The sequence below is a fragment of the Anticarsia gemmatalis genome, chromosome 29 (genome assembly GCF_050436995.1).
Source record: "Anticarsia gemmatalis isolate Benzon Research Colony breed Stoneville strain chromosome 29, ilAntGemm2 primary, whole genome shotgun sequence".
NCBI lineage: Eukaryota > Metazoa > Arthropoda > Insecta > Lepidoptera > Erebidae > Anticarsia > Anticarsia gemmatalis.
The window spans coordinates 1,642,958-1,661,603 of record NC_134773.1 but is presented as its reverse complement, the minus strand read 5'-3'; the positions used below and the strand labels follow the sequence as shown (position 1 = coordinate 1,661,603).

The window sequence follows — 18,646 nt, the reverse complement described above, 5'->3', positions numbered from 1 at the left end:
TTACGATGTTAACGACATCTATTATTAACATATTTTTATTTAAAAAATTAAGACAAGAAATCACTATAAAAGATTGTTCCAGAAACAGTCTCAGCTCGAAAGGAGAATCGAAACGCTCAAATCATTGTCATTTATTACACATGTCAAAATTGATTCAAGCGCTCGCAGTCATAATATTACCTAAATATCATTTTTTCGTTTCTTTCTCTAATAAAAACTGTTAAATAACCTATAATATCGTTCTTTAGTTATAAAAATAGTCAGTAACCATGTCTAAAAGGTTACAAAGTACGGGGCAAGTGTCAAATGATGAAGTAATAGATGAATTAACAAAAGACTTGAAAACCTCGTTAAATACTGATGAAATAGGGGAAGAGTGTGTTATAAATCCTGGTACGAGTGCTGAAGAGTTTCCTGCGGCTGCTGGAGACGGACCACAGGCAAGCGGTAAGGATATAAATGCATTTTTACGTCGAACATTGGGCGTAGTCATGTACTATAAAGGTTGTTGTTTCTACGCTAAGTAGTGTTAATAAAGTGCCAGTATTGATATACAAAGGGCTCATAATTACTACGTACGTGATTAATTTTTGTAACATACAGCTATAGTTAAAGAAAATAATATAAAAAGTGATGCAAGAAATACAAGTTATGACTGCCCCATTGTTCTCGATTCTTTGTCTGTTATATTGTTATAAATATAAAATTATACTTATATAGTAGGTATATTCGGTTTAATCTTTAATGTATTGCTATATTTTATTACTCAAATATGTATAATTCTGTTTAGAATAGGGCTGAACTTAGGATTTTTTGTTGAATATAAACTTTATTTAGTATAACAACACTGAATTCACGGAAATCCCCTTAACATCTATCACATACTTATACCTGAAGAGTGGAAACCAATTTAGTGTTAATGTTTATCAGTATTTTTCAAAGATAAGAGTAACTTACTACTTCCTTAATAATTCATCTAACCTGACTTCGACAAAATAGTTTTAGCCATTATTGCATTCAAATGGTTATTATACAGTTAATGATATTAATTTATTTAATACTTGAAACAAAGTCACTGAAACCAAATAATGGCTGTCTAAAGTAACATATTTCACTTAATATTTAATTTTTTCACTAACAAGTACAGTTACAAGCTAAAGGTTTATAATAAACATATATAATTCCAGGCACCTCACATCCAGAAGACGACAATCTAGACAAAGACTACGCAGACAAGGACGAGACCAAAGACGACAGTGACACGGACATAGATGAGGTGTCTCTGAAGGACGCTGAGGTGGACCTCACAGACGATCAGAAGGAAGAGAGGAAGATTATAGCGGAGGAGTTGAAGAAGGTTGGCAATGATGCCTTCAAGGTCGGAGACTATGAACGGAGTATTGAGAAGTATACTGAAGGTGAGATTTGAAACTGGTGTAAAAGTAATGGATGATATCTTAATACATTGAAATAAAAAATAGAACTGATTAATGTCCCACTGCTGGGCAAGGGTTTCCTCCCGTAATGAGGGAGGAGTCTAGGCCTTGAGTGCTCCAAACTGGTCTTTGCATACTTTCAAGAACTGCTTACACTCTCAGGCGTGCAAGGTTGCATCACAATGTTTTCCTTCACCGTTGGAACAAGTGATCATTATTTCTAATACACATATAACTTCTAAAACGTCATTGGTGGGTTGCCTCAGGTTTTAAACCGTCAACCACTTGTATGGGAGGTATCAACTTATTCCTCTCGGCTATCACTGCTCAACTCGTGATGGTTTATAAAGTTTAAGTGAAAAAAGAATATACCATCAAAAATTTTACCTATTGTACACAAAATCACACAATAAAATGATTATGAAAATAGTCTGTATTATATTCATATATTATAAAATATTTCTACTTTATTTCAGGTCTACGAACTTGTCCTCTCCAGTTTGCGCAACAGCGGTCAATATTATATTGCAACCGGAGTGCCGCTAAGATGAAACTGGAGAAATATGCGCAAGCAGCCAAAGATTGTACCAAAGCTATAGAGCTTGATGAGACATATCTTAAGGCTTATATCAGGTAAATATTTCTGTTTAGATAATTATTATGTAGCGGCTCGCTACATACAGCGACATCTGCTGAGACCAGCGCGCAACCAACCACCACGCGCGTTTGACTGACGTCACAAGTCCTGAATCGCGCTATCGAAGTTTGCACTGCAACTGACTATATATACAAGTTCCCGACTACAACAGTCGGGCAGCCTAGGCCCACCATGCATGATCACCTCGCCTGGTCGGAGGATCCTCCCTTTGTGTTGGAGGAACACGATCACCTCGTTCCTCCACAATTACATTCCTCATTTCAACTCAACAACAGTCGCGCGGATCGATTTCTGAGGTTAAGCCATGCTTGCCAAGGTCTCTCTGTGGATGGGTGACCATCCTATACATATAGAGTTCCTGCGCGTTTCGGAATGCGCGTTAAATTGTGGATCTCGGCTGTAATTTTCGAAGATCTTTGAAATTCGTTAACAGTATTCAGAAGCTTGAAAGTCTGTCAACCAGTCTTACCGAAGGGTATCGTGTTATAAACCAGGTAACTGGGTTATGGAGGTCAGATAAACAGTCGCTCCAAACACAAATATGCCGAATTTGACCTTGGGTCTTTAACTATCTTCATCTATTGCTCAATGGTTGGTTAAGCAACCCTTGGCACGGTCAGTCCATAGATAGGTGACCGCTTAGTGGTATTGGAATTGAGCGTCTTCGAGCTTCAAAGGGCACGTAAAAAGTCGTACCCGGCTGTAGTCTACTAAGATAACAGTCGTTAAGCCATGTCAAAGGCCTTTGCCTAAACCAGAAATCTGTCCTGAGAATTCACAATCAGCCATCAAATAATTTTGCATGACCCGGAAACAACATTCTATATTTTTTTATTTATAATTTTCAGGAGAGCACAGTCATACGAGGCGACAGACAAACTCGATGAGGCGTTAGCAGATTTTAAGAAGATTTTAGAAATGGACCCCTCACACAAAGATGCCCAGAAAGCAGTTATCCGACTTCCACCTTTAATTGAGGAAAAGAATGAAAAATTAAAGAAAGAAATGTTGGGCAAACTGAAAGATTTGGGCAACATGATACTGAAACCTTTTGGACTGTCAACGGAAAACTTTCAGATGGAACAGGATCCTGACACAAAGGGTTATAAGATAAATTTCAAACAATAGTTTAAGTGGATGTGATATTATATTTATGGAAGCTTTTTTTGTGTTTTATTTTCGTTCTTGTTCTTTAGAAAGTCTCCCGCACTATGAATTCGATTCGATGTTACTCAAAACAAATATTTATAACAGGCGATCCTGTAATAATACTGATGAAGGGACCGTAGCTAATTAAAGTTCTTTGGTCTCTTAAGTAGGTAGCCTATCCTAGCACCATGGTGAAAAAGCGTGAATTTATATATTACTAGTTTTACGCCCGACCACGGAATAACTAACACAAGAGATATAATATGTGGACGTGTTAAGCCACCCATATAAAGTAAGCGCAGAGAAGCATACCCTAGTACTATCCTAATAGATGACACTAAAAGCGCGTAGATAGAATTTCCAAAAATCCTCTCTTAGTACCACTACACTTCTTATGGAATGTCATAATATCAAATTTCAACATTCTAGGTTCAGTAGTTTCGGCTGTGCGTTGTCCATCAGCCAGTCAGTAACGGAAGAGTTTTATATATAGGTATTAGTATATGTAGAACTATTTCATAGACTAAACCAAGAAATATATCCTTCTTCCACTGCTCTATAGAAAATAAGAACAAAATTATTGACATAAACATTTTAAACAAAGAATGTAGATAATTGACAGCAATTTCTATTTTTTTTATGGCGTAGTAAATGTATTTTTATACATGTCTGATTTATTTTGGTAAAATACAGTGATATTTTTTATTCCTAATATGGGAATTTTGCTGCAAATGAGAAATCTGAGAGTTAATTAAAAAGGTTAGTGATTTTCTTCTACACTGCACTTGGTCAGCGTAAAAATATACTTCGTTCTATGCGTATTATTGAAGGAGATCCTTGCCCAGCAGTGGGACAGGCACAGCTCTACATAAATAACATCACAACTCTCATACCCGAAGGTGTAGGCAGACGTTTATAAATCCTCGTGGTTATTGCTATATACCGGGCACGTAAAATAGAAACGACCATTACCAGTTCGACTTATAAGTAGTCGAACCTGGGACCTCATGATCGGCAGTCGTATACATTACCGTCTAACCACAGGCAGCTAAGTGATTACTTATCCTTTAGATAGCCCAGTTATCCAGAGAATAGTCTTGGTCAGATGTAGGGACGAAGCAGTTTTTTCATTGCCCAGGAGTACGATAAACCGTTAACCGTATTACATAATAGGGTACGGGAAATAACGCAAACATGCATATTACCTTGATATGCCTGACGTTTCGGCGCAGGTTACATTCGCCGTTGTCGCAGGCTGACTCCGTTGGTCCTAGTAACGTCGCTATATTTGCCTAGGAATGACACCGAAATTTCTTATGTATTTTGAAGTGCAATTTGATATAATTTTTCAGACACAAAAATGGCCAGATGTCGGCGAAAACGGAAGTAAGTTGACATTTATTCTGTATGTTTTAACTTCAAACTGTCAAATAAAGATTTTGTGTCTTTGAGACTTTTACAAATTAAAATTAACTGTACAAATTAATCGATAACACAGATTACTATAAGTGGTTTGTTCTATTCGGGAATAGAATCCACGAAACTTGAAGCATGATCAATTGGGCTCCTGACTAATTGCTAGGTACCTAGCCTAGTGGAATCTTATTATTTTAGTCTTATCTATCTGTGTTTTTCGCTGTATTTAGTCTAAAATTAGTATTGATCTTTTATATTCCTAACAGGCCGGTGCATTAAGTTTAATATAATTATTTTTCTTTTACAGAATGTGCAAAACGTAAGTATGGAAACCTGGATCTTGATAAATCGTTTGGTAAATAAGTCCAGTTTAAAATGTATGTTAAAATCTTTGCTTAATAATATTCAGCTAATTTCCTATTCCGTACAAAATCAAACTTAATTTCTAACACAAATATTAGCTGGTGCCACCTGTGGACAACTCCTTAGATAGATACAAAAATGTTCAAAGACGTACCTACAATATTGAATGATTATGAAATGAGTAAAAGATGTAGCATGAGGCCCTTTCAATGGAAGGGTTTGGCAGCAGGTTGGTGAAGAGGCAAATCCACGAATTGGAGAAGAGCAAAACAGTCTTCGACACAAAACGATATCCATATCCACATACTGCCATTAATGATCACTATGTTAGTGGCAAGTTCACATGCCCGCACTGCGCACGGGAGATTTCTGCTAAAATTGACTATTTTATAAGCCATCTCCAGCATCAGTGCCAATCTGATTAGGAGACGAAGTCGTCGGATATATCATCATCATCATCGTTAGCTAGTGACGACGCCGCGTCTTTAGTTTTTACAAGAAAACATTTATTTATTTAAAGCCTTTTACCTGATTTGAAACACTTTTTATCGGTCAGGCGCTGCCGGGCGCGGACAGGCAGGTTCAAGCGGTGCCGGACCGGCGACCGGCGGTACTACGTGCGCGGCGGTCGCCGGCGTCGCTCGCGCCGTCGCAGAAGATCGTCTTGTCGCCGAAGGAGATCGCGGTAAGAACAATTTATTTATAAAAGTATGTATGAAAAAGTAAGCGGTATTTATAAAAGTAAAAAAATAAAATTAGGGTAAGATTGTAAAAACCTTTGTATCGACCATTATGACCACAAAACACAGAGTTAATTCAAATACCTTAATGTCGAAGCTTGCATATTTTATGATAAGAACGTAGATAGTAGGGAATGCAATCCCGACTCGAGATCGTCAACTCGAGATCCCTCACGATCAGAAATATCAATCCCGCGGGATCCCGAGATTTTCGGGATCCCGTCTAGTTAGTAAAAATAATACAATTCGAACGGCTTGTTTAATGTAATATGTGTGTGATAGTGTGAATGCAATAAATTATTATTTGAAAGAAAATAAAAGCCTTTATTTTTCAATATTACTAACAACGTAACATAATTAACAGGTGTAATAACATGAACATAATCAAAAAAGTAGGTGTAGCTCCAGGAGATCAAAATAAAAAGTAATCACATGGCATTTTGAAAGTAGCCTCTTAAAATACAAAGTGTATCAATAGTACGAGCTTCTAATCGGCATCTTAAGTCTATTGCAATGTAGCCAACTGCTGAAAATGCCCTTTCCGACAATCCCGAACGGGATCTCGTCATATTATGCTTCGGGATTGATCCCGAAAAAATACACGGGATCTCGCGAGATCGGGATCCCGCGAGATCGGGATTGCATTCACTAGTAGATAGGGTTATGTAAAATTTCTTTTACCATTTTAATTAAGTACAAACTTATTTAATTTAGTAACTGTTCTATGCGATAACATATTTTTTTTAACATAACAGCATTTAACTTCTTAAAATTACCATTTCTAGGCCAAATAAATGACCCCAGACAGTTTATATTTCAAACTCAAATTTCGTTTTCGCGAATTCCGTCAAGGGCGCTGTATTTTTTGCACTAAATTTAACAGCTCTTTGGTTGTTGATGGCGTAGTCCATAGTCTCAATTACATGCCCATTATGCTCAGTTAAATTGTTTTAAAAAATTGTAACAAAGGGCTTGTCTAACACACAGTTTCGACCCGCCCGGCACGCAGCCGGCCCCGCGCCAATACGTCGAAGTGAGCCGCAGCCTTAGCACGACTGATAATAGGTACTTTATATTATACTTAAATCACAAATAAATCACGTTATTGAATAGATAAACTACCGCTAATTGTACCTCAAAAACCGTGGGATAGTGATCTATCAACGCACAGCACAAACCACTGGACAGCTCGTACTAAAATTTGGCATGCAGCTAAATGTTATGACGTAGGCATCCGCTAAGGAAAGATTTTGATCAACTCTACCATGAGTTTGTGACTGTTAAATATACAGTTAGGTTTAACGCTAGTTTATAAGGCAGGGTCGATGGGAAGAGCTAGCAAGAAACTGCCACATTTTTAAATTGACCGTAGCTGTGCCCGCAATATTTCTAGTCGAAAATACGCCTATGTGCTTATTCGGTATATAAATAAATAAATATTTTGGACAACTCACACACGATCATCTGATTCCAAACTAAGCAGAGCTTGTACTGTAACCAGATAACTGATAAACATACTTATATACTTCTAAATGCATACTTATATAGATAAATTAACATCCAGGCTCAGAACAAATACTCGTGCTCATCGCACAAATATTTGTCCCGGATGGGATTCGAACCCGCCACACGCGGCACTATGGTTATTGCGGCGAGGTGACCACTTAAACCACTGCGCCAAACGTGCAGTTAATAATAATATAATCTGCCTCAGTGACTAATTGTTTTCAAATAGGTTCGTTCGTTTTGAAGTAAATACGGAACATACATAGACATTTTAGTATTCATAATATTAGTTGGGATTTACGTGTGAACTTCAGTTACTCTGTGTTTTGTGGTCAGATCTTAGTTTAAAGTTCTTGAGTAAATAGCTCGTGGCATAGTCATCAACAGCCGCGCGGATCGATCTCTGAGGTTAAGCTATGATTGCCGAGGTTGTTCTGTGACCATCTTATACATATCGAGTTCCACCGTGTTTCGGAAGGCACGTTAAATTGTCGGTCCCGGCTGTCTTTTTCGAAGATCTTTGACAGTCGTTAACAGTAGTCAGAAGCTTGAAAGTCTGACAACCAGCCTTACCGAAGGGTATCGTGTTATAACCCAGGTATTGGGTTGTGGAGGTCCGATAGGCAGACGCTGCATGTAAAACACTGGTATTCAGCTGCATCCGGTGAGACTGGAAGCCGACTACAACATAGTTGGAAGAAAGGCTAGGCTGATGATTCTTTGTTTTAAATACGATTAACATTATGTAATTACTAGGTTTTACCCGCGACTTCGTCCGCCACCTGAAATTTCCCATGGAAATGCGTTATTTTCCCGGGGTAAAAAGTAGCCTATACCTTTTTCTGGTATCAAAATATCTCCATACCAAATTTCATGCAAATTGGTTCAGTAGTTTAGGCGTGATTGAGTAACAGACAGGCAGACAGAGTTACTTTCGCATTATGGATAATGTATTTTTTGGACCGACGACCCGGTAAGGGTTGCCGGAGTCCGATGGATGAGGGCGGCCCAGGACCGGTCCTATTGGCGCTCGATGGGGGAGGCCTTTGTCCAGCAGTGGACGATTCCCGGCTGAGATGATGATTTTTTGTTTGTACAGCTACCTATGGCGTTGTCGTTCGCACTCGGGCTCGTTCAAGCGGTGTCGGTACTGCGACAGACGCTGGCGGATGCGCCGCCGCTGCCGGTCCCGCTCCTGACCGCCGAGCCTTACCGTGAGTGATTTATACTTACTAATATTATAAAGCTTGAGAGTTTGCTTGTTTGAACGCGCTAATCTCAGAAACTACTGGTCCGATTTGAAAAATTCTTTCAGTGTTAGATAACCCATTTATCGAGCAAGGCTATACGCTATATATCATCACGCTACGACCAAAAAGAGCAGAGCAGTAGTAAAAAAATGATACAAAAACGGGGAAAATTTTGCCCAATTCTCTCTTATGTGACACAAGCGAAGTTGCGCGGATCGGCTATTATACAATAACTACTGCTCCTTTAACCTATTACTGTCCCACTGCTGGGCAAGGGTCTCCCTGTAGTGTGTGTCACATCTCTCTTTTATATATGTACATACTCTCATATATATTAGGTCGGGTAAAAAGTCTTTTCGCATTATAGTATCTATGAACTTGCGTGGGAGGTACTAACTTACAGCAGTAAAGTACTTATTGCTTTTTTTTTGTTTCCAGGTATTGTCTCGTTTGTGATTTGCTGATGAAAGTTATTTGAAATTGTTTGTGAGAGTGCTGTTTACAATAATAAATATTATTTGAAATAATTTACTATGTTTTATTGTTTATAGACCATGATCGATGCGGCATAAGAATTGAATTTTATACAAGCTTCTGCTGGTTTCTTTGCCTCAGTATTGTAGTTAAAATAGCAGTTTTATGTTCCTACAAAATTTTACCCAAAAGGTTCACCCGTTCCGTGAAATAAGGATAGACAAACACTATTCGGAGTACCATGGAACTGGGTAATTTTTTTACGAGATTTTGTTTTAGGAGTTATCTTGTAATTATTTGATGACTGACTGCCTCTGTGGCGCGGTCGGTAGTATATGCGGCTGCCGTGCGAGAGGTCTCGGGTTCGAATCCTGAGTCGGGCCAAAAAGTCTTTTCTGAGATGTTTGTTAAGAATTTCTTAGAGATTGCCCGGAGTTGGGAAGTTGAGGTCGAAGACCTCCGTGTCTCGGAGAGCACGTAAAGCCGTCGGTCCTGCGCCTGACCTCTCACTGGTCGTGTCGGTTATTCGTCCCACCAAACTATGAGAGTGATGGAATAGAGAGTGTACCTGTGTATTGTGCACACACTTGGACACTATAAACAAAGTCCTGCACAGATGGCCAGTTTCAATGCAACTGACCGCCGTAGCCGTATATCGGCTAGGAGAACATTATTATTATTATTTGATATCAGCCAAATGTTCATCAGTTTTGAATAAGTTATGGTTACCTTATCTAAAGGAACATTGTCATTTACACATTACCGACACTTTATCTATCGGATAGGTTATCCAATACTTATTCCTTTCAGAATCTGGCCTTAGGAAATAAAACACCAAATACAATATCATATATTTATTTCTAATCATATAAAATATTTCAGCCCTTATATCTTCTATTCCTTGCACACATGTAATAAAAAAAAACAAAAAATTGTCTACGGCCACACGCCAATAACTGGCAACACTAAAACAAAACGTCAAAATTAAAATGTTGTCATAAATAAAAAATAATGACCGAATTACAAACTAATGATTTTTTATAAATAAAATAATATTAAGAAACACAGTTTTTCAGCAACTGTGGAAATACAATCGAATTATGTATTTGACGAATAAAAACAACTCTTTTCCATTCGAAATTATGTGTCATTAAGTCATAATAATGGGAGTTTTTCAATATATTTGTTCCTAAGGGAAGGTTCATATCTGACGGAAGATGTGTCGGGCGTAACTTGATTTGTATGGGCTTCGCAGACGCATCATCGGTTGAGTGTGAACGGTCGAGTGTTTTTCTATACATTTGTCTGTTCTGGCGTTACGCGACCGATAATACGCGACGTATGTTCCGTCGGATATGAACCTTCCCAAAACATGATATATTTTCAAAATTATGTCAAATCAAGTAAAATTGAAATTACGAATACATTATGATATATCACAAAAGAAAAAATACGACGTATTACTATCAAAACAAATATTAATTTAAAATTAACGAACTGTCTTATCTCTCGTTTTGTAAAACAACTGTTTTACCCCCGGTTTCTGAGGTACATTTAGCGGTAGTTTATCTATTCAATAGCGTTTAAACTCATACCATAAAAATATATGAAGAAAGGCTTATAAAGTGTTTTGTTTCTTTCACTCCTTAGCGAAATGAAAAAGAGAAAACATATAGTAGCTTTTTAACTAAAATAGGTTTATAGTATGTTTATGAATAAGAGGGATATAAAAAAACGCTATTGAATAGATAAACTACCGCTAAATGTACCTCAGAAACCGGGGGTAAATTGGCTAAGGCTATGTCTCTAGTACCCACTATATAACTACTCAGAGCCTACAACACGTTTATTAGTAAGAAATTCTTACATTTTAAATAATTTGTTTTGACAGTAACAAGTCGTTACCCACCCCATTTTAAATAGAAAAATGATATATACATCGAGAATAAATAAATCAAGTTTTATTTAAACTAAAGTCCATTAAAATATAAACAGATCCACGCTTTTCAACCTATGAAAATAATATTATAGGTGTCATCAAACAATTTGAACAATGTCTCTGTTGTTTGTCGTATGGTTAGTGGTCAACCTAGTGTCAAAGTTGTTCAAGCCGCCCGAAAGACCTTTGACGTGGCTTAACGACTGTTATCTTAGTAGACAACAACCGGGACCGACTTTTTACGTGCCCTCCGAAGCACGGAGACGCCCAGCTCAAATACCACTATGCGGTCACCCATCTATAGAATGACCGCGCCAAGGTTTGCTTAACCCACAGATCGTTTACCGACCGGTGAGCGCAACTGGCTACGGGCGCCTCTTTTCAACCTATGAAAATAATCTTATAGGTGTCATCAAACAATTTGAACAATGTCGCTACATCATAATGAACGATTAAGGTTCGCTTGTAAAGTATTGGAAGAATTGAAAGGTTAGGGAGCTCCGTAACCGTAACCGAAATTATCGGATATCCGATACGAAAAAATATCCCTAACCGTAACCGAATCCGAAATAAAAGTTTCAGATAATATCGGATAGGAGTGGAGCCTAATTAAGACACGGTATGAGAAGTTTTGATCGGCCGGGCGGCGGCCAAACCATTTTATTTGCTATTTTTATTTTACTTTTCTAATTATTTATGAATCTTATATCCGAAACCGAAATACGGTGTCCGGTATAGTAATCATTCCTATATCCGTATCCACTCCGTATCCGAAATGTAATATCCTCTATAACATGGCCAGGAAGAGAGAGAAAGAGTCAACATGTCGCTCACGCCGACATTGTAGAGTCGCTGACATATGTCAGCAGGTTGGCGACTTTTTATTGGTGAGAGTTTTGACGGGATAGTAATGTTATTTGCATGGATCTGTTTAACAATGTCATATTTTTGTAAAAGACCTCACCCGGGAGTCGAATAGACAATGTATAATAACAAGACAAGCGTTTGACGCACACAACATAAATCACGTACACTACAAAGTTATTAAATACTAAACAAATCGTTATTTTTTGTGCAAAAGGCATTTTTTTATTATTTCAGTTATGGCTCCTGAAAATATACCAATAGTACTTTAGTATATTATAACCCAGGTAACTGTGTTGTGGAGGTCAGATAGACAGTCGCTCCATGTAAAATACTGGTATTCAGCTGCATCCGGTGAGACTGGAAGCCGACTCCAACATAGTTGGAAGAAAGGCTAGACTGAGACTGTAGTGTTTTCTTTTCATCTCGTGATAAGAGATATGTGTTTTTTTGAAGAAACTTAATTTGAAAATAATCTCAGTTTGAGATTAACCTCAGTATGAGAGCAATCTCAATCTGAGATTAAATTCAACTTAAGATCAATAGTCACTTCCATACCATCTCAGAATAGCTCCAGGATTTAATCTCACTTTGAGAGTAATCTCAAAATGAGATGAGTCTCAAAATTTTTGTATAATATTTTGAGTAACCATAACTAAAATCATTAAAATACCACAGAGTAACAATAAAAGGTTTAACTGTAAAATATAGGTAACTATTAAATGCTAATTCAACTATTAATTTTAACACAAAGAGTAACACGAAAACATCACGCTTTTAACACTGAAAACGAATAAGCAGAGATAGATATTAGCTAACTTTCCACACACACAGTATCGCACGTTCCTAGTACGGTACAGTATAACGCTAGTGCTCTGAGAGAGCGATGTTGTTCGCGGGCGCGGGGAGTGAGCGCGGCGAGGGGACTTTGCTTTCCCCTTACATGTGCGATTGTTGTTTCATACGCGATAGAATGTGTGTGGGCTAATAGCAACCTTTAGCGGTAGTTTATCTATTCAATATCGCTTTTATATGAGTTTAAACGCTATTGAATAGATAAACTACCGCTAAATGTACCTCAGAAACCGGGGGTTAGACTACGCAAGAACAACAAAAACATATTTTTTAAATTTTATATGACAATTTGGAAATTCTTATATTATCATCTCTGCTTATGCCTTCAATAGTAAAACGCATAATATTTCGTCACTTTGCATTTAGCTAACAATGAGAAAGCTACATTAAAAATTGTTGTTAAAGTTTTATGTATGTATGTTTGTTTGTATGCATGAATACATAGGAATGACCCGTTTATAAAAAATACGAAAATACTGCACTAATCCTAAACCATTTGCGGGACGATATGGTAACGGTACATTCTTTCGCTATCAAAACACGCTTTGGATGTGCAAAATTCGACTGTCTGACAATTTTATGACTGAGGGCGCATTCCCACTATGTCGTAACGATTAATTTATCGTTGTACGACTGTCGTCTCTAGCTGTTCCCATTATAACGATTGTTTGTCGTAAAAAAATGTTATCGTTTAGTGACTGTCGTGTCTAGCCGTCCCCACTGTCACGATAATCTGTCGTCACTGCAAACAATGTCGTAGACGACAGTAAGTCGTGTCGTTCTATATGTGAACACCTCCATTTAAACATATAAGCCACGACACATAACACTACACGATTATCGGTCGTCACGACATAGTGGGAACGCGCCCTGAGGCTACATATTGCCGAATATGTGATAAATGTTCGGGAAAAATGTCGCTCGACATCGCCGTGCCTGTATGTTTAAACCGAATTGTAGAAAATCGCGCTTTCAGTAATATTTAACTATCTTACTAATAAACGTGTTGTAAGCTGTGATTAGTTATACAGTGTTTTGTCTTCACTCATATACAGTTACAACATTGATTGTAAGTGTACACTGTATAACTAGTCACAGCTTACAACACGTTTATTAGTAAGACTCAGTCATAACTCGACAATCGAATTTTGACATCCAAGTACATTATTTAAAAATTCATTTAACGCGATATTAACGTCCATTTTGTTATTTTTACATCTCTTTTGTTCTCTATTATAAAGAAAGAGACGGAATATAATCATTCATATTTCAATTTTTGGTTATAACTTGTCTACTTTACCCCGGTTTCTGAGGTACATTTAGCGGTAGTTTATCTATTCGATAGTTCTTTTCATATGAATTTAAACGCTATTGAATAGATAAACTACCGCTAAATGTACCTCAGAAACCGGGGGTAAGTTGTTGGACTATAGAAACAATCACAGGGCGCATTTTCATTGTTCGTTAAGTCAGTTGGTAGCCCTAACGCGGGGATTCCCCGCATGCTAACGACCAATCTATCTATCTATCGTATGGTTAGTGGTCAACCTAGTGTCAAAGTTGTTCAAGCCGCCCGAGAGGCCTTTGACGTGGCTTAACGACTGTTATCTTAGTAGACAACAACCGGGACGAATTTTTACGTGCCCTCCGAAGCACGGAGACGCTCAGTTTAAATTATGACGTAGTGAGCACGATTGTTATCACACGAGCATATTTCTGTGAAGAATAACAAAATGGACGCTTACATTTTGTCCTATCAATCAAATTTAATATTAATAATAATATAATACATAAAAATTCAACCGTTTTTATAATAATATATATATCTATAGACATATTGTCAATACTATATGTGTGTAAACATTCTTTATATAAAGCTTTTAATATATATAACGAAATTATTCTATTATATCATTAATACAGGCATTTTTTTAATTATATGTTTTTAAAAGAAATCTTTTGTAATACTAATTTTAATGTTACTTTTGAAAAAGCAAATTTTACTTATAATGTCCAACCAATAATGTGCTTTTTTAAATTTTTCAGTATTTGTTGTTATAGCGGCAACGGAAATACATAATTTGTGAAAATTTCAGCTTTCTAGCTATCACGGTTTATGAAATACAGCCTGGAGACAGACAGACAGTGAAGGCTTAGTAATAGGGTCCCGTTTTACCCTTTATGTATGGAACCCTATTTCTAAGTCGGTCTGGCCAAGACTTTGCATACCTTCAAGAACTGTTCTAAAGAACTCTCAGGCATGCAAGGTTGCATCACGATGTTTTCCTTCACCGTTGGAACAAGTGATCATCCATACTAATATTATCAACGCGAAAGTAACTCTGTCTGTCTGTCCGTCTACTACTCAATCACGCCTAAACTACTGAACCAATTTGCTTGAAATTTGGTATGGAGATATTTTGATACCCGAGAAAGGACATAGGCTATATATCATCACGCTACGTCCAAAAGGAGCAGAGTACCAGTAAAAATGTTACAAAAACGGGGAAAAATTTCACCCATTCTCTCTTATTGGACGCAAGCGAAGTTGCGCGGGTCAGCTAGTTATTTATAATGCACACGTTTGGAAAGTCATTAAAATTAGTATTAAATAGATTTCTTTGTTTATTTGGTACTTTTTGATCACGAATATGTTTGTAGCGGGAATCGAATATTATTGCTTTGTTGATAGGTTATAAATAATAGAAGGAATAAAAAAAAATAGTTATGAAAAAAGCGAAGAAAAAAAATTACATAAAAATATAATATGTAGAATTCAAAATCTTTTCAAATAGGTACATTAAATCGTCTAAAAATTAAAAAAGGATGAAAAAAAATTTATTTTAATTTATTTTCGAAAATTATAGTTTTGAAATCCCACTGCTGGGCAAGGGTCTTCTCTTTATAAGAGGCTGGTTAAAATTATTAATAGTATAGGTATCGTTAAACAACTTGAACAATATCGCTACATCATAATGAACGATATTAAGGTTCGCTTGTAAAGTATTGCAGGACGCGACGTCGAGGACTATATTGCGCTTCGATCACTCGATTGTTACAACACTCAACCGAGAGTCCTCCTCTTCTTTTGAAAAAGACAACTCCCGCATTAAGAATTGCTCGTGTCTGGACTTTTACAAACATACAAACAACAAAGTACAACCAGACCCGAAACAGTTATTTGTGGATCGCACAAATTATTGTTCCGTGTGGGATTCCACGACCTCCCGACGCAATGGTAGCGGCGTGGTGACCTAAACCACTGCGCCATAGAGGCAGTCAAAGTCGTCTGCACTGTGTCTACGTTCAGTTTGCTTACATCTACTTGTGTTCAAGTTATTTGGCAACACCTATCTAAATTTAATATACGTCTATTGCAACAAAAATAACAAAAAATAGGGGGTGAAAATAGGGGGAGAGGTCAAATTTATTGTCAATTCAGATATCAGCAAATGTACACAAAATGTGCAAGCCAGCTAAGGCTATGTATTGCGAGGTATTCACCCATCCAATTGTCGGCCGCGAGAAGCGTCGCTTTACCGCTTATATACAAACTGTCTTATTACGCGCTGTTTAACTATGTATCTCTTATCCCGGTTTCAGAGGTACATTTAGCGGTAGTTTATCTATTCAATAGCGTTTTTTTTTTAAACGCTATTGAATAGATAAACTACCGCTAAATGTACCTCAGAAACCGGGGGTTAATATAGCAACAAATTGAAACATAACTACAGTAGTGGTATACGCGGAGTGCGTGTGACGGAGACGTAACAACGACGTGCTTCCGTTCCCTCACACGCACTCCGCGTATACCACTACTGTATTTATTTTTCATATATATTGCTATATTCAGAGACATACATACAAACGTTTATTAGTAAGACAGTATGGTCTTTTAAATATAATATGAGCATTTTTGAAATCAAAAACTCTTTTTATAGTCAAAATATGTTCAATAATACTCCGTGTCATATGTATTGAGGTACATATAAACGGAGATTATATACGTCAAATAAAAAAGGGTTTCAAAACTTTTAAATAAGTATTAGATAACTTATTAGATAGATATTTGTCAGTTTAGTTTAAACTAAAGAGATTTTATTACAAGTTCATACATACTATAATGCGAAAAGTCTTTTTCCCCGACCTAATATATAATAGTAGTGTCCTAGCCGATATACGGCTACGGCGGTCAGTTTCATTGAAACTGGCCATCTGTGCAGGACTTTGTTTATAGTGTCCAAGTGTGTGCACAATACACAGGTACACTTTCTATTCCATCACTCTCATAGTCTGGTGGGACGGTACACACGACCAGAGAGAGGTCAGGCGCAGGACCGACGGCTTTATATGCTCTCCGAGGCACGGAGGTCTATGACCTCAACTTCCTAATTCCGGGCAATCTCTGAAAAAATCTTAACAGAAAATCTCAGAAAATAATTTTCGTCAGACCTAGTGGCGCGGTCGGTAGAGGCTTCCAATCACACCCGGGATTAATATTTGTGTGATGAGCACGAGTATCTGTTCTGAGCTTGTTAATGTATCTATATAAGTATGTATTTACAAGGATATAAGTATGTTTATCAGTTATTTGGTTACAGTACAAGCTCTGCTTAGTTTGGAATCAAATGACCGTGTGAGAGTTGTCCAATAATATTTATTATTTCCGTATACTATTATATATTTGTCAGTTATTTTTAAACCGTCACTTTATCTAGCAAATAGGTTATCTAATACTTATCTATAAGTTATAAAACTGATTATTACTTATAAAAATGTATCATTTTTTATCTTTTTCTAAAGCACAGTTTTTGTGGTTTAAAATAAGATAGAAAATAATATATTTTTATAAATGTCTGAGATAGATAAAATATAATATTTTTAATGGTTTAATAACATTATATTAAAATGTAACGAATTTTTTAAAATTGTGAATCGCTCTCAAGTTTTGTTAAGTAGTACTTGTGATTTTGAGATAGCACTTAGTTTTAAAGTAGTGTTTTAGAAAGTTGAATGTGATTTTAAAATCGCACTTCTATATTGAAGAAGATCTAAAGTAAGATATATTTTTTTGAGTGTGGTTTAAAGGTTAAGTGAAGAAACTGTATTTTATTTACGAGTGCTTTCAAAGAGCTAACTTGAAGAGTGTTCCTTAACTTTAAGATAGGTCTTAAGTCCAAAACCAATCATAATTTTAAGATCTATCTCAAATTTGAGAGCACTCACCATTTAAAGCAATTTCAAATATTACAAACGCAAAAAAACATGATATTAAAATTACATTATAAACTTTTGAATACCCTCAACATTAACTCAAAATTGAGTGCACACTCAAAAACTGAGAGCACACTCAAAATCACAATAAAATCACATCTAACTTCTTGAACCAACACTCAAAACCTCCCTCAAAATTGAGTGCACACTCAAAAATTAATACCTCACTCAGAACCACAAATAAATCACAACAACCTTCCCACCATTTAAAACCTCACTCAAAATCTGAGTCCACACTCAACCTCATCCTCACTCAAAACTAAGTGCACACTCAAAAACCCTCACTCAGTCACAAAACTAACAAAACCAGAGAGCGATTTCAAACAGCACTTGGCGTTGAGCGCGCACTCAAACCCACACATATAATATTTAACAGTGTCATTTATATATAATATGTATCGCTCATCTGTCCGCCTGGTTCTCTGAGGGGGGGGAGTGGCGGCTGCGTCTGTGGTTCTTCGTGTCCAGGTGGAGGAGGCAGCCTACTGCGCCGAAGTAACTGGAAAGAGAGGAAATATATAAGATATTATGTACATAATAAGGGGTAGTTTTTTTTTCCCATGTTTAGGAGTTTATATATAGTTACTTCCCTTTTTAAATCTTACGAAAGCTTCATAAACAACCAAAATTTAGTTACTAGACCAAGATCATATTTCATTAAATATCGTAATTATCGATTGGATCGGACGGATCGGATTTTTGGATCGTACCGATAAAATCGG

The 18,646-nt window shown here is 36.9% G+C and overlaps 2 protein-coding genes across 4 annotated transcripts in view; one reads left to right on the top strand and one right to left on the bottom strand.

The window, feature by feature from the left end:
- Window positions 1-126: 126 nt before the first annotated feature.
- Ttc1 (Tetratricopeptide repeat domain 1) lies at window positions 127-3,258 on the top strand. Its single transcript, XM_076133384.1, has 4 exons — window positions 127-447; window positions 1,188-1,418; window positions 1,913-2,069; window positions 2,943-3,258. Exons 1-4 carry the CDS (start codon window positions 270-272, stop codon window positions 3,220-3,222), a joined length of 846 nt encoding a protein of 281 aa, XP_075989499.1. The 5' UTR covers window positions 127-269; the 3' UTR covers window positions 3,223-3,258.
- A 6,573-nt stretch (window positions 3,259-9,831) lies between these two features.
- Window positions 9,832-18,646, bottom strand: part of fbl (pantothenate kinase 3 fbl) — a 51,479-nt gene continuing 42,664 nt past the window's right edge. For all 3 annotated transcript variants that reach the window (XM_076133476.1, XM_076133478.1, XM_076133477.1), the window contains one exon: window positions 9,832-18,423. In XM_076133476.1, coding sequence (XP_075989591.1) covers window positions 18,327-18,423 — 97 coding nt within the window. In that variant the 3' untranslated portion in view covers window positions 9,832-18,326. The remainder of the gene's footprint in view (window positions 18,424-18,646) is intronic.